The 12,036-nt window shown below is 44.7% G+C and overlaps 1 protein-coding gene across 4 annotated transcripts in view; it reads right to left on the bottom strand.

The window, feature by feature from the left end:
* Nucleotides 1-1,448: 1,448 nt before the first annotated feature.
* Nucleotides 1,449-12,036, bottom strand: part of MAP3K13 (mitogen-activated protein kinase kinase kinase 13) — a 168,347-nt gene continuing 157,759 nt past the window's right edge. For 3 of the 4 annotated variants that reach the window (XM_055307722.1, XM_055307724.1, XM_055307725.1), the window contains 4 exons: nucleotides 9,910-10,696; nucleotides 5,914-5,984; nucleotides 2,410-2,707; nucleotides 1,449-1,583 (listed from right to left, as the gene is read on the bottom strand). In XM_055307722.1, the coding sequence (XP_055163697.1) occupies nucleotides 1,482-1,583; nucleotides 2,410-2,707; nucleotides 5,914-5,984; nucleotides 9,910-10,696 (1,258 nt within the window). In that variant the 3' untranslated portion in view covers nucleotides 1,449-1,481. Of the gene's footprint in view, nucleotides 1,584-2,409; nucleotides 2,708-5,913; nucleotides 5,985-9,909; nucleotides 10,697-12,036 lie in introns of those variants that run through there. The other variant, XM_055307726.1, reaches the window with a different exon arrangement.

Raw genomic sequence — 12,036 nt, 5'->3', positions numbered from 1 at the left:
AAATTCTAGATAAAAATTCCTTGAAGCCAAGGCACCATGAAGTACAGAGCGAAGCAGGACTTCAGGCCTTGGACAATGTCAAATCTTTCTGATTGCTGCTCAGCGGCAGGTGTTCTTCTCAGAAATTTCTAAATTCAATCATTCCAAACTGCATTGATCCAGAGTGCAGTAAAACACATTTCACAAGTTGCATTTAATGAAAATGCTATTGTGGGAAAGGAGTTGCCTTTTGTAAGTTGCTTATTTTGCCTTTATGCTGCTAGTGGTAGCCAGGCACTAAAGCTTCCCGGATAGGATGAGTTAATGAATGAAAACAAGGGTGGTGGTGGTTTGGGATTGGACACTGGACAGACTCACACACATGCTAGCTGCCTTCAAAGTCTGTTCTGTTTGAATCAATATGACTCTAGTAGACAAGCAACCTGGTTCCACAGAGGGGCGATCCCACCTTCTCCACGAAGCTGAACTGAGACATTGTGAGAATGTACTTTCACAAATTCCACATTCGCTTTTCTAATACTGTTGTAAATCTCCTTTTTCTTTTATGAGCACCCCCTGCCTTTTTTCCCTCGAGGAAGTGGTCAATAGGTGGAAAGGAAATAGGCTACAAGAAAATGGCACTTGAGTCTGAAAAATCAACACATTGGTCAAGGTCACACATTTGTCAAGGTCATGGCGATGACAGCATTAAAATGGGAAGTATTGGTAAAGACAAGGTTTGACGCTGTCTGTAAGTCTCACTACCAACTGCTGCTTCAAATTTGTAAAATGAAATCAGCTTCCACGTGGGTAGTTGTCTTTTTCCTCCTAGAGGAAGCAGATGCCCTCAAAGACCTTGGGTGCAAGTATCTGGTCACCAATCTTTTCTAGGTCATCTCCATCACCCATGTGGACAAGCTGGTTGAACTTAATGTGGTCTGTTCACAAGTTACCTGGAATTGCTTTTCTTTTGTTGTTCTTTGTTTTCTAAAATAATATGTCTTGCTCTGGCTCTTCTTCAGTCACTTATGGCCAAAAGAACTGGTCCCCTGTTCAAGTAGCAATAATACCTCCTGGCCCCACAAATTCCCAAGGATGTTGCTCCTAAATTCAACTTCTTTCTTTATCTCTCTTTCTTTTTTTGCAAGAAATTATTGTCTCTCTCTATGTCATATATAGTTCACTCTTTACAGTACAAAGTGTTAAAATGTCAAACAAAAATAAATATCAATGTTACAGTAGCTAGAATATTCAATAAAATAGATCCCTGCCATTCTTGATTGAAATGTTCAGTGAGACTTAATTTCATTTGGATATTTTTTTTTCCAGAGATTTGCGAAGTCTCATGTTCCTGTTATTGCAGCTCATTTCTAGGGGCAAGAAAAATGGGGCGGCTCTCTTCCCAGACAAAAAAGCAAGGAGAGAGGGGAAAGAGTCTATGGGGTGGGAAGGATTTGAAATGCCAGTATTGTCATGAGATCTTCAGGATGGGTTTTCTTCCATTACCAAGTAGCAGAACTGTAGTGTTTATTGGTCCTAACTGTGGCATCAGAACACTCTCCATCAGAAGAGTCACAGTCCGATTCTTCAAACTGCATAGGATTCTGCAAAATCGAGACAAAATAAAAAGCTTAATTCATTCAGGCAGCCACTTAGTAAACACGTACCAGATACGTCCCACATGACAGGCACCGTGCTGGGTTGCTGGCTAAGATAAATGAGACCAGGTCCTGCCCTTGCAGGGCTTCTGGAGAAAGAAGACATATAAAGGTGATGATGGCAATGATGATGATGGTGATGGCAGCAGGACCACCTCAGCCCTACTAATGTAGTGTTGGCTATGACCTGGGCACTACTTTAAGTGCTTTACATCTAGAAATTCACTTAATCCTCACAACCCCCCAGGAGACAGATGCTGTCATCACTCCCACTTTACAGATGAGGGAGCTGACCTACAGAGAGGTTAGCAGCTTGTGCAACGTGGTGGTCAGTAGAGAACTCAGGCTGGGCTTGGCGTGTGGGCAGTCCGATTCCGGGGGTGTACTTTCCGCCGCTATGCTAACCTGCCCTCCAACGGCAGGAACTATACTGTACTGTGTAGGAACTGAAGCGTTCCACAGGCTATGAGAGCATCATCCAGGGTACAGTGGAGACACGGAGGAGGGAGGCTCATACCCTGAACCACGAGGGAGAGGGGCTAGGAGGAGGTGACATTTGACTTAATCTTAGAATGAAGGGTGCCTGAGCAGTTCAATGTTTGTGCCTCATTTGGGAGAGCTGCCCTTATTTAGGGGAGCTCTGTTGATCTCTGTACTTCAGCTTACTTCTTGGAGGCATACTAAGTGGGAATTGTAAAGGCCCTAGGGACTCAAGCATGCTCTAACCCCAAAGAGCTACAGTGATCAGGGGAGAAGGGAGGAGAAGCCCCACCTCGTAGCCACGTTCCTCCGCACACAGCTTGCCCAGGGACATCTGTGTCTTCACGCGGCGAACAGCGCACTCCTTATCAGAGAGCCCATCTGAATGCGAGGATATCTCAATGGGGATCTCTGGCGTCTGGGACAGCAGGTCATCTAGCTTCTCTGCCAGGTGGTCTTCAAGTTTATCCGCTAACTCATCAGGACTGTTGGAGTGGTCACTGGTATTTCCCTCCTCTCCATCAGACACAGAGAAATTCTCAGAGCTAAAGGTTGAATACGACTGGCAGCTGCTGATACAGCGATGGGGCCTAGGACCACAAAGAACCAGAGGATCTTAATCACAGGAACAACCACTGTTCTTCCCTTGTCTGTCCATCATAGCCTCGCTGAGAGGTTACCTAGGTTTCTCCCAACCCCTGAGGGAGATTCAAATCAGATAGATGGGTGCCATTTAAATTTAAAGCAAAAGAGAAGAAATTTTGAATTTCCCTTTTCCTTTGGTCACATGTTTATGTGGCTCAGCACTATATTCCAAAGCCGATGGCTACCACTGGTCTTTGAAAAACTCAGCTGGTCTGATCACAGTGTGCACACGCATGCATGGTATGGAGATGTTCTGCTTCTTGTGCAAAGACCTCCCAGATTCTTTTATTTTTTTAAAGATTTATTTATTTATTTATTTATTCATGAGATACACAGAGAGAGGGAGAGAGGCAGAGACACAGGCAGAGGGAGAAGCAGGCTCCACGCAGGGAGTCTGACACGGGACTCGATCCCAGGGCTCCAGGATCATGCCCTGGGCCAAAGGCAGGCACTAAACTGCGGAGCCACCCAGGGATCCCCGACCTCCCAGATTCTTAAAGGCAAAGGAGTCTTGGGAGATGCTTTGGTCTAACTCATTTCTCAGCCCATAAAACTGAGCCAGAGAGGGAAAGTGACTTGTTCCAGGCCACATCATCACAGAAGGCAGGCTGCAGCTTGGGCTGGGTCTACTCACACCCCACTCAATGTCATTCTCTCCCTCTCCCTCCACCCCAGTTGCATTTCCCATTGGGCATGGCAGCCCTGGACGGCCGAGTGCCTTCGCTCCATCAGCTAATGTAACCCCCCAGTGGAGATAAGCTTGGAAAAAACGTTTATTCTGCAGCTGGGGGCACTGCCTAGTTCTAGTTAACATGTGAGTTTTACTTAGATGAGACTAAATCTGTGGGGGGCAAGGGGAGGGAGAATTTACAAAAGTTCATTTCTCTCCCATTGTTTATGAGTAGCCTAGTAATTAAGAATGCTGTTAGCTTATATTGGTTTCGAAACAAAACAAAACAAAACAAACAAAACAAAACATACAATAAAAAGAAGACTGCCTTTTTCCTCTGTCATCTAATCTTTCTATATCTCTTAATATAAAGTGGTTTTGGGCAGCCCTGGTGGCGCAGCGGTTTAGCGCCGCCTGCAGCCCGGGGTTTGATCCTGGGGACCTGGATCGAGTCCCACGTCAGGCTCCCTGCATGGAGCCTGCTTCTCTCTCTGCCTGTGCCTCTGCCTCTCTCTCTCTCTGTGTGTGTGTGTGTCTCTATGAATAAAATAAATAAAATCTTTAAAAAAAAAAAGTGGTTTTGATGGCATATGATCTGAGGCTTGCCAATGACCAGGCCAGGTAATAGGCTGAGGTGGGGGGGGGGGAGTCAAAGACACCTTGAAAAGAGCCCATGTGGGAAAGGGAAATTAAAGTAGGATTCAGGATCACCTGGGTGGCTCAGTCAGTTAAGCATCTACCTTTGGCTCAGGTCATGATCCCAGGGTCCTGGGATCAAGTCCCACATTGGGCTCCTTGCTCAGTAGGGAGCCTGCTTCTCCCTCTCCCTTTGCCTGCCACTCCCCCTCTCCTTGTGCTCTCTCTCTCTCTCTCTCTCTCCTTCTGTCAAATAAAATAAAATCTTAAAAAAAGAAAAAAGGATTCACACTACATCTCAGAGCTGGTAACAGAAAGGAGACAGGGAGAAAAATGTTATAATATAAAAAGCAAAACTATGCAGTAAAAACATATATATAATTTGCAGCTAACAAGAAAGGCAGGAAGCCACTAGGTGGGCCGAGTTCATTGTGTGTCACAGGAACAAAGCTAGAAGTAATGTTAACTGTGATGTCAGTAGAGTGAGTTCAGAGAATGAAAAGACATTTTACTAGAATCCAATCTCACTGCATAGGAGAAGCCAAGGACACACAGTAAGGCAGCAATAGTAATGTGGCAAGAGTAGCTCAGGGGATGAGAACAGATTTCAACTTTGTGCAATACGGAGACCCAGAATACAATTTATCAAATGAGTCCCTTGGTTTGCAGAGAATTCCTGTTTCTGGGCAGGTACACAAGCCTTCCTAGGCAATTCTTAGAGCTTTACTCTTCAAGACCAGAATGTGTAACTGCAGAAAAGGCTTTCTTGGAGGAAAGCTAGCTTCCCTACTCCTATGTAAGGGCAGCTCTTATTCTAGAACCAGGGGAATGTGGTACTTCTTAAATTTAATCCTACCAGCAAAATTATTATTTCTGGCTAGACAGGAAGCGATTTTTAAGGCTAGGTTGAAGAAGGACTCAACCCTGGGATGCCTGGGTGGCTCAGTGGTTGAGCATCTGCCTTCAGTTCAGGGCATGATCCTGGGATTCCGGGATCTCCCTGCTTCTCCCTCTGTCTGTGTCTCTGCCTCTCTCTGTCTCTCATGAATAAATAAAATCTTAAAAAAAAAAGGAGGACACAATCTAATTAATTATACTTAACCTGATGCATAATATCCAAAGGCATGAGAGTGCTCTGGACTGAATTGTGTCCACCCCCACCCCAATTCATATGTTGAAGCCCTACCCCTAGTGGGACTGAATCTGAAGATAGGCTTCTAGGAGGTAATGAAAGTCAAATGAGATCATAAGGATGGGCCATAATCCCATGGGACTATGATTTTATAAGAGGAAGATCTCTTCCCTTCCTTGCTATACTCTCTCCCATTCCACCCCTCTCTCCCCACCAGCCCTGTAAGGACACAGCAAGAAGGCTGCTGTCTGCAAGCTAGGAAGAGAGTCCTCACCAGAAACCCTGATCATGGACTTCCTTAGCCTCCAAAACTGTAGAAGATAAATTCCCATTGTTTAAGCCACCCAGCCTGTGGTATTTTGTTATAGCAGCCAGAGAGATTAATACAGGGAGGCACACCAGAAACCCAATGAAGTTATCCACAAAAGAGTATGGCCATCTCTCAAAAAACGCCCACTACATACTCAGTCATAATTCTGAATCCATATTTATGCTCCTTATCTTGAAGTTCGTAAGAAATGAATTCTGATGAACTAGGATCTGTTATGCATGCTAAGTGACCAAAATGTGGCAATGGGAGAACAGGAATGGTGGGTTTGAATCTCCCTAAAAGGTGGTTGTCCAAGGGTGACCTGTGACTGAACAGGCAGTATGGCAAACTCAGGATTTTCCCCATCATATTGAAAGCAGTCACATGTGTTTGTTGGTTTTACCTCTGTCTTCGTGGAAATTCAACTTCACTATCTACTTCCCCTTCTTCCTCTTCTGAGGAGTCATCTCCACTCTGAGGAGAACAAGGAGAAAGAGCCTTATCCCAATCTGTCTGTCTCTCTTACACACACACACACACACACACACACACACACACACACACACAGTCTTTGTAAAAGATTTAATTAAGATCAAAAGGCACTGAATAGCAGTTTGCTGAGTGTCATCTTTAAACATACATATTTTCAGGGGCGCCTGGGTGGCTCAGTCAGTAAAGCGTCTGCCTTGGGCTCAGGTCATGATCTCAGGGTCCTGGGACCAAGCCTCATGTGGGGCTCCCTGCTCAGTGGGGAGTCTGCTTAAGATTCTCTCTCCCTCATGCCCTCTCCCTACTTGTGCTCTAATAAGTAAAATCTTAAAAAAAAAATAAACACACATATTTTCATTCATTCATTCAGCAACCTTTCCTTGGTGTCCATGTGACAAGGTCTGTACTAGATGCTGGAAGATACACAAAAGTAAGTAAAGGTGAGCTTTGCCCTCCAGTAGGTAAGGAGGGGAAAATAGAAGGTTTTGGATTTGGGGGCAGTCTCTTATAATCATTGTCATTCAGGGTTCCAGGCCCTGACATAGGGACTCCACCAAGAAGTGATCTTTCAGTTCTTCAAAACCCAACAACTACTTTCCCTCTTCTATGTACCAATCACCTTATCACTAATATTATAGTTATTATGCTTAGATCCTTTGTACTGCTAAGGTATATATTAAATGAGAGTGAAACTGTATCTTGTAGTTCTCATTCCACCATGAATACAAAACAGGTACTTAATGCACCTGTGCATAATGGAGTCAGCCTGTTAGCAAGCATCAGGGAGCTCTGGTTGGGATATCTGAAGCCTCAGGATTGCCAGGGCTTTGTGGTTGATCTGGGAGGCTGGGTAAGTGCCTTGTCTGAGAAGATGATCTTCTTCCACAGGGAAGAGTCTATCTCTCTTTAATAACATAAGAACAGCCACACTTAAAATCAATAGTCCTTACCCCCAGAATCATGATACACTAGATTACTGTGATCCCTTGTGAGGTAGACAATTGGGTCCAAGTAATTATATCAAAGATTGAGGATAATTTACTTTTATTTATTTTCTAAAGATTTTATTTATTTATTTGAGACAGAGGTAGAGAGCGTGTGAGAGAGAGAGCACGAGCAGGGTGTAGGGCAGAGGGAGAGGGAGAAGCAGACTCTGCACTGAGCAAGGAGCCCAATGTGGGGCTCCACCCCAGGACCCTGGGATCATGACCTGAATCAAAGGCAGAGGCTTAACCAACTGAGCCACCCAGGCACTCTGAGAATAATTTACTTCTAATTTACCATCACTCTTACCCACTTGTATTCCGATATTCCTTTTTGAGCTGGAGAGACAGGTATGGGGTTATACTGACTGCCAAGGTGAGCATTTACCTGAGGCACGATGGAAGTGTATCTCAGTCAAGAGAAGTTGAACTGCCCTGTGGGAGTGCTGTTCCAATGAGGCCAAATGTATAGGGTGTGTGTTCCCTGGCCTGCTGGCCTACAGAATGTACCAGAATGCATCAGAATTGCATCAGAATGGTTCAAAGACACATGTTACTCAGGGAGGGGACTGGGCTGACTGCTGGAGGGTGCAGAGTTTCTTTTTGGGATGATGGAAATATTCTAAAATTGGTAATGACTGCATAACTATGAATAAAAGAACTGAGTGGTACATTTAATGGGAGAAGTTTATGGTATGTGAATTATATTCAATAAAGTTGTTACCAAAAAAATATGTGTTGCTGGCCACATAGGGGTGGGGGAGCAGAGCATGACAGAGAGCACGAGCTCTCTTCTCCACCCAAAACATAATTTAATCTCTAGCAATGCTTCATCAGTGGCAGCACTATATGTAGGAAAAGAAATCCAGTTCTGAGACAGCAGCCCTTAGCCTCGACTTCTTTTTTTAATTGAAATATAGTTGATTTACAACATTATATTAGTTTCAGGTGCATTACATAGTGATTCGACAATTGTATGTATTAGGCTATACCTGCCAAAATAAATACAGTTATCATCTTCCACCTTGCAATTATTGCAATTATTGACCATGTTCCCTATGCTTTACTCCTCACCCCTTGTGAGTTATAACTGGGAGTTTGAACCTCTTAATCCTCTTTACCTATTTTACCCATTCCCTTACCCTCCTCCCCTTTGGCAACCACTAATTTGTTCTCCATATTCATGAATCTATTTCTGGGTTTTTGTGTTTGTTCATTTGTTTTGTTTTTTAGATTCCACATGTAAGTCAATGATACGGTATTTTGTCTTTTTCTGTCTGACTTATTTCACTTAGCATAATACCCTGTAGGCTCATCCATGTTGTCATGAATAGCAAGATTTCATTCTTTTTTAACGCCTGAGTATATCCAATTGTGTGTGTGTGTGTGTGTGTGTGTGTGTCTGTCTGTCTGTCTTCTTTATCCATTCATCCATTGATGGGACACTTAGGTTGTTTCCCTATCTTGGCCATACATGTAAATAAGAGTGTAATAAACACAGGGGTGCATATATTTTTTTCTAATTAGTGCTTTGGTTTTCTTTTTGGCAAATACCTAGAAGTTAAATTACTGGATCACATAGTATTTCTATCTTTAACTTCTTGAGGCACCTCCATACTGTTTTCCAGAGTGGCTATACCAGTTTGCATTCCCAGCAACAGTGCATAGGAGTTCTCTTTTCTCCACATCCTCTCCAACTTGTTATTTCTTGTCTTTTTAATTCTAGCCATCCTGACAGGTACATCAACTTCTTTTAAATGTCTAGTTGACCAAAACATACTCATTTACATTTTTGACCCTTTCACTCCTTCAACTGCACTCCTGATGAATGCTGACGAGATGAAGCAATGCTGAGAAGTGAGTGGGTGTTTGCCCTGTGCTAAACACTTGTCATATATAATCTTATTTTTAACTCATTAGCAAGATGAGCTAACATTTTCGGAATGTTGTTATGTGCCAGGCCCTGTTTTAAATGCTTTATATGTATTAATTCATTTAATCCATATTTAATCTTCACATCAACTGATGAGGCAGGGTCTGCTCTTCACCCCATTTATAGACAAGGACACCAGTGTTCATATAGGTTCTAAGTGGAAGAGCCTTGCGTTGAACTCAGATCTGTTTGGCTCCCAGGCTCATGCTCTTAACTACTATGGTAGATTATCTTCAAGCTAATAAACCCTAGGCAGCCAATGGGTGAGGAGGAGAGAAACAGGTTCAGTGATAGAGACCTCTCTGGGTCATGATGGTTATTAATAAAGGCAGTGTTTTCCAAAATATATTGGTTTTAAAAATATTTTATTTTTTTCTTAAGTAGGCTCCACACCCAACGTGGGGCTTGAACTCATGACCTGAAGCTCAAGAGTCTCATGTTCTACCTACTAAGACAGCCAGGCGCCTATCCAAAATATATTGTGAAGAAAGCTAGCTCCATGGGATATTAATAGATGTTATTTTTAAAGCCACTGTGGCCAAAAAGGTGAAGGAAATGCCGGATTAAACATGGTACTGTAGGATTTTTTTTAAAGCCTAAGATTTGTTGATTGTCACTAGGAATCTCTAAAAGGGGACAGAGAATACTATGGTTTCCAACTTGTTTTATAATGGGATCCCTCCTTCTTGCAACACCCATCAGGACTAGGCTAGGCTAGTTCTAGTTTTGATTACATATCCCTACTATATGGTTATTTATCTACTTCTAAATGAGATACAGTTGAATCAGTCCTCTGGTTCAACAGTTCCCAAAGTGCAGTCTCTAATCTATCCCATAAGCAGTGTGGCGTGATTATTTAAAGTCAAAGAGACTTCTGATTATGCTTTTGTCATCTCATCCTTTCACAAAAAGGACACGTAATGTAGGTTTTCTAGTGTGCACAACACGACGGCTTCTGACATGCTGTGGAGCCGCTGCTGTCATGACTGCTTACCTTTTGCAGGGGCCTTGTGTTTCGAGGTAGCATGGTGGGGGTGGTGTGATGAGGCATGCCAAGGGATGATGCAGACCTACAGCCTTTGAGGTCCTTTTCTTCCATTCTCTCAGAACCTTGGGTATTTTCCGAGAGGGGATTGTGTGCTGGTGACTTGAAAAGGTCGGGGCTCCTCCCCACTGGCTCAGCAGAGGGTATGTCTAAGGACCCACAGGGTTCCGGCCTGCACTGGAGGCAGGGGTCATATGGGTCAGCCTGACAACAGCCCCAGGGGCCGGCTGGGCCCTGGTCTGGCTCAGAGCTTCTCCAGCAGTCTGCCGCCATGGCTGTGGAGATGAGGTCGGGGCTGGAGCCGGGCGGGTGCCTTTGAGCGTGGTTGCTGAGTGGGCTCCGCAGGGCCGCGGCGGGGCCGAAGTACCGCAGGTTGTTGGCGCAGGCGGCAATGTCCTGTCCGTGCATACCCAGTCGGGGATGGACGCTCTGAGATGTGGCAGGAGGGCCTTGCTGGTACTGCTGCTGCAGAGGACTGTGGTGCTGGGGGGAAGGGTACTGGGACTGAGCTTGGTGTAGGTAAGTGGGACGGGGTGAAGTGTCCTGGGCTGGCTGGGTTTTCAAGATCCCTGCAAAGTCACTGTGGCTGCCGCGGCTACTCCCTCGGCGGTGGCGTGGTTTGCTCCTATATCGGCTCTTGCTGCTCGAGGTGGACATTTTGGGGCTTCCGGACAAAGGGGATGCGGCGGGAGCCACCTCCGTACTGGGGATACCTTCAGACCTCAACAGATCTGGCCTGGGAGAAAAGAAAAGATTTGGTTTTAAACATATGAAAACACATTCAAGTTCGAGGAAATATAACCTAAACCTTAAAATATGCACACCCTTTGAAACAGCCAGTCACATATGCAGGGATTTTTTTTTTTAAAGATTTTATTTACTTATTCATGAGAAACACAGAAAAAGAGGCAGAGATATAGGCAGAGAGAGAAGCAGACTCCCTGCGGGGACCCCAATGTGGGACTCGATCCCAGGAACCCAGGATCACAACCTGAGCTGAAGGCAGATGCTCAACCACTGAGCCACCCAGGTGCCCTATATGCAGGGATTTATCCAATGGATAAAGGAAGATGTATAGTGGGAGATGTTATGTTATACTATAGTTTAAAATAGCAGGAAAGTAGAAACAACTTAGATGTCAACCTATAAAGGATTTCCTTCATTCATTCTGGATTTTATTCTATGCCTTACTAGCTGAGGTACCCAATCCCCTTTTTTTTTATTTTTAAATTTTTTTATTTTTATTTATTTATGATAGGCACACAGTGAGAGAGAGAGAGAGGCAGAGACACAGGCAGAGGGAGAAGCAGGCTCCATGCACCGGGAGCCCGATGTGGGACTCGATCCGGGGTCTCCAGGATCACGCCCTGGGCCAAAGGCAGGCGCTAAACCGCTGCGCCACCCAGGGATCCCCCCAATCCCCTTTAAATTCTAATTCTATCCTACAGGTTTCTTGATCTCTTCCTCACAACCTCAGCTATCAGCCTGGTGCCAATATGCCAAAGCAGAGCCAAGGGTTTGCCCACAATCAGAAATCTGTCTGATGATGAATTTAGATAGATCCCACGGAAGATCATAAATCACAGGGGTCTGGCACAAAAGAAGGAAACCTCAGATTAATTAGGCAAGAGGCTAAGTTCAGGGACTTTGGTCTAGACATGGTCTCCTTGAGGTCTGGGACTGTGTCCATCCATCTGTGTATGGGAGGGACAGTAGCAGGAAGCCCTGCTCACACTTTGTACTCAAAAATATTTAAGGAAGGAGGGGAAATGGGTGAGGACAGAGGAGGGGGAAATAATAGAGCCTAGGAGGTTGAGCAGAGCCAGCAAGAGAAGGGCTTGTGAGGAGTGGCCCAGCAGAGTCCTGGCTCCTCTCATAGTCCTGTTTTCCAGTGCTCACTGCGGGCTGATCATGCACATCATGTGCAAGAGCAAGCCAAAGCTTGACGGTAGACCTCACACATACTGATTTCAGGGTGCATAGGTAAACAATTCAGTCCATCTGAACTGATGGACTGGTATAGGCAGAGATGAGGATACCAGATAGCACCACTATTTCCTTCCTTCTTTGGGGCCA

Source organism: Nyctereutes procyonoides, unplaced genomic scaffold (genome assembly GCF_905146905.1).
Source record: "Nyctereutes procyonoides isolate TBG_1078 unplaced genomic scaffold, NYPRO_anot_genome, whole genome shotgun sequence".
NCBI classification, from domain to species: domain Eukaryota; kingdom Metazoa; phylum Chordata; class Mammalia; order Carnivora; family Canidae; genus Nyctereutes; species Nyctereutes procyonoides.
Note: the sequence above shows the minus strand (reverse complement) of the source record. Positions and strands in the feature narration are given on the sequence as shown.